At 45.8% G+C, this 4,347-nt stretch overlaps 1 protein-coding gene across 3 annotated transcripts in view; it reads left to right on the top strand.

Moving 5' to 3' along the window:
- Positions 1-1,142: 1,142 nt before the first annotated feature.
- Positions 1,143-4,347, top strand: part of LAX1 (lymphocyte transmembrane adaptor 1) — a 15,944-nt gene continuing 12,739 nt past the window's right edge. The window contains exons 1-2 of one of the 3 annotated variants that reach the window (XM_017851589.1): positions 1,215-1,401; positions 1,535-1,672. In XM_017851589.1, coding sequence (XP_017707078.1) covers positions 1,584-1,672 — 89 coding nt within the window. In that variant the 5' untranslated portion in view covers positions 1,215-1,401; positions 1,535-1,583. Of the gene's footprint in view, positions 1,673-4,347 lie in introns of all 3 variants that reach the window. The other 2 variants (XM_017851588.1, XM_017851587.1) reach the window with 2 other exon arrangements.

Here is a 4,347-nt window from a genome sequence, read left to right as displayed (position 1 = left end):
TGCCAGCAGCATGATGGATCTTGTGAGTAGTCCTACTTCCTACTCAGACCTGATCCAAAGGAGAAGTGGGCAGAGACCCAGGTTCCAGCTCCAGCACCAGCTGCCTCTGAGCTATTTCTGCTTCCTACCAGGTGAAGCTCCTGGGAGGGAAGGGGTCCAGGACCTGGATGATGAAGCTCTGTGGAAAGCCAGCTACGGCCAGTCTGCAGCCCCTGGGGACTCTGTGAGAGTCTGGATGCAGACAAGCCAGGGGCTGTCACCTCAGGAAAGCTGAGGACCTCAATGTCCACTGGGAAGAGATGGGAGGGAGGCATGGTTCTAGGAGGGTACTGCTGGTCTGCCCTTCCATTCATCTGGGAATTCATTTCACTGTGGAAAGTGCAATCAGAGAAGTTCTTCTTCACATCCTCACAACAGTCTTAGTGGCCCCTTCTCTTTGGACTCTCCCAAGATGCAAAGAGTGTTTCTGGATATTAGTAGGCTCAAGAAGGGAGGGGAGTTAGCAACAAATTTTGAATGATCTTCAAAGTTTGGAACACTTTGGGTAGTTCTTAGGGATGAACTTGTTCAGCTTCTGAGACAGGTGTGTGACAAGTAAGACTGTGACTGATCTTCAGAAGAGCCCTGAGAACAGAAGATCACCAGCAACCAGGAGCTGTGAAAGGTCGCCTTTGGGGAGCAGGGGTGCTGCCAACCCAGCATAACCTCTATTCTTAAGGTAGTGCCCAGAGCAGAGGTTCCCAAAACATGAAACAGACCAGCTCCATCAAAATCACCTGAAAGCTCCATCAAATTCACCTGCAAAGCATTGACATCCAAAGTCTGCCCCCTCTGCACCCTCCACCCACTGAATCAGAAGAGGGTCCCGGAGATCTGCATTTGACTCTAAAAGGCAACCTCCAGTGCTCCTTAGACTTACTTAGAAAACACTGTAAATCTGAAGACTTATAAAACTCTAAGTGTCTCAGAAACCCAGGGTGAAGAATCACAAATTCTCTACTACCCTGCCCCATTTTTAATCACACTCATCACAGACCACAGAACACCTGGCAAACCCAGGGAACGGTGGTTTGAAGATATGTTTTCTTCTAGCAGATTAAGAGCTGAGCAGCATTTCCTGTGCCCTGTGCTTCATTAGCACATTGGTGGTGTCATTTCCGGTGACTAACTCTCTGTTTCCATTCCGGCAAAGTGGTTTGTTCTTTTCACTCTGCTTTGGGTGTTGAAGGAAGATGAGCTTCTCACGGAGCCTCTCCTGAGCCTCTTGGCAGTTTCCCCCTCTGTGCCCCTCATGTTTCCACCAGAAGGCAGAGGCCATAGATTCTCCCTGAGCCACCTCACTTGGAAGCACCACGTCCGGATGAGATTGCACCTCCTGCAGTGGGCATTAGCCACGTCCAGGTAGAACCAAACCTGTTGCTTTTGTATGTTGGGTCAACTTGGCCTGACATTTCAGAGATAGACACAAGATAGGCAGTTTGTTGCGGGGGTGGGGAGAAGTGATAGACATGCTGGCTAACTGATTATGATTAAGAGAAACTTAGAAGCTGAAACCAGAGAGCATCTCAAAGGCTCCTGATACAATGGATGGTGTCACTCCAACCCTTTCGACAATCAGAGGGAGGACCTTGGAGTCCAGCACTCTGCATGTGACTCCCCGCAGCCTGGACAGGTGAGTGACTCAGGGTGGCGAGCTCCACCCTGCCCTGATTTAGGCAGAAGGTCCTAGTCCACACTTAGGAGCTTCTTACACAGCAGGGCTGTTTCCTCTCAACACCCAGGCTCGGGACTACTAAGACCACCAAACTCTAGGCTTGGAGGCATTTGCTCAGGGGTGCTAGGGGGAAAGGAAGGTACTGAGGAAAGAAAGAAGATATTTGGTAGAGGAAAAACTGTGGTAACACTGGTCCTTAAAGCTAGTTGCTTAGACTGGTTGGATTTCTCACCTCTCAGAGGCCCTCAACCCTATTGTCAGTCTTTCCTAGGTGTCACCATGACAGAAACAAAAGGCTGAGTTTTCCAAGGATGTGTTTTGAGATCCAAAAACTTGTCATGAATAAAAAATGTAGTGATAAATATAATAAAGATATGTCTTTAGGATGTAAAATCTTACAGGACTAATCGTGGGTATAAATTACTGCTACTACTTTCAATCTCATACAAACAAAATTAAAAATCCACCCACAGCTGAAACTTTAAAAACATTGGTAGCTGACCAGGTGCGGTGGCTCACTCCTGTAACCCCAGCACTTTGGGAGGCTGGGGGCGGCTAGGGCGGATCACCTGAAGTCAGGAGTTCAAGACCAGCCTGGCCAACATGGTGAAACCTCATCTCTACTAAAAATACAAAAATTAGCCAAGGGTGGTAGCGCACTCCTGTAGTCCCAGCTACTCAGGAGGCTGAGGCAGGAGAATTGCTTGAACCCGGGAAAGAGGTTGCAGTGAGCCGACATCACGCCATTGCACTCCAGCCTGGGCAACAAAAGCGAAACTCTGTCTCAAAAAATAAAATAAAATTGCAGTTGTCTGGGAAAATAAATGTTATTACCATGGCAAACACATGTCACTTGCAAGTAGACATGAGTATCGATGAGCAATGAATTCACAAAAATCAGAAGCCTGAAGCATCCCTCCAAAACTATTTCTTCATTTATTTTTATTTATTTCTAATTGGCAAATCAAAATTGTATATATTTATCATGATAGCCTGTTGTTTTGAAATATGGATACATTGTACAATAGCTACATTAAACTAATTAAGATACACATGACTTCACAATTTTCTTTTGTGGTGAGAATACTTAAAATTTCTCGGCAATTTTCAAGAATATGACACATTTTTATTAACTATAGTCATCAACACTTTGTTTTGTTTTGTTTTTTGATTTTTTTTTATTTTATTTTATTTTATTTTTTTTAGACAGAGTCTTGCTCTGTCGCCCAGGCTGGAGTGCAGTGGCGTGATCTCTGCTCACTGCAACCTCTGCCTCCCAGGTTCAAGGAATTCTCCTGCCTCAAACTCCTGAGTAGCTGGGATTACATGCACCACCACCCCCGGCTAACTTTTTTGTATTTTTAGTAGAGACAGAGTTTCTGCATGTTGGTCAGGCTGGTCTCGAACTCCCTACCTCAGGTGATCCACCCACCTTGGCCTCCCAAAGTGCTGGGATTACAGGCATGAGCCACCGCATCTGGTCCATCAACAAATTTTTATTGACTATAGGCATCATGTTATACAACAGATCCCTTAAATTTATTCTTTCTCTCTAACTGATATTTTGTATCCTTTGACCAACATCTCTGCAACCCCTCCCTGGTAACCACCATTCTACTCTCCACCTTTTTTTTTTTTTTTGAGACAAAGTTTCACTCTTGTTGCCCAGGCTAGAATGCAATGGCATGGTCTCCGCTCACTGCAACCTCCACCTCCCAGGTTCAAGCGATTCTCCTGCCTCAGCCTCTCCAGTAGCTGGGATTACAGGCATGAGTCACCACGCCTGGCTAATTTTGTATTTTCAGTAGAGTTGGGATTTCTCCATGTTGGTCAGGCAGGTCTCGAACTCCGACCTCAGGTGATCTGCCTGCCTTGGCCTCCCAAAGTGCTGGGATTACAGGTGTGAGCCACTGTGCCCAGCCTCTACTCTCCACTTCTATGAGTTTAGCTTTCCACTCCACATGAGTGAGATCACCTGGTTTTGTCTTTTTGTTCCCCGGTTTATTTCGTTTAACATAATGACCTCTAGGTTCACTCATGTTGTCAAAAATGACAGGATTCCCTTCTTTCTTTCTTTCTTTTTTTTTTTTTTTTTTTTTGAGACGGAGTCTTGCTCTGTCGCCCAGGCTGGAGTGCAGTGGCTGGATCTCAGCTCACTGCAAGCTCCGCCTCCCGGGTTTACGCCATTCTCCTGCCTCAGCCTCCCGAGTAGCTGGGACTACAGGCGCCCGCCACCACGCCCGGCTAGTTTTTTGTATTTTTTAGTAGAGACGGGGTTTCACCATGTTAGCCAGGATGGTCTACAATCTCCCGACCTCGTGATCCGCCCGTCTCGGCCTCTCAAAGTGCTGGGATTACAGGCTTGAGCCACTGCGCCCGGTCAGGATTCCCTTCTTTCTTAAAGGCTGACTAGTTTCCATTGAGTATATATACCACATTTTTTCATCCATTCATCCATTGATGGACACTTAGGTTAATTCCATATTTTGACTATTGTGAATAATGCTGCAGTGAACATGGGAGTGTAGACATGTCTTTCAAATATGATTTCATTTCCTTCAGATATATACCCAGTGGTGAGATTATTGGATTATATCGTATGGTAGTTCTTTTTTTTTTTTTTTTTTTTTTTT

Source organism: Rhinopithecus bieti, unplaced genomic scaffold, assembly GCF_001698545.2.
Source record: "Rhinopithecus bieti isolate Rb0 unplaced genomic scaffold, ASM169854v2 scaffold_33903, whole genome shotgun sequence".
NCBI classification, from domain to species: domain Eukaryota; kingdom Metazoa; phylum Chordata; class Mammalia; order Primates; family Cercopithecidae; genus Rhinopithecus; species Rhinopithecus bieti.
Note: the sequence above shows the minus strand (reverse complement) of the source record. Positions and strands in the feature narration are given on the sequence as shown.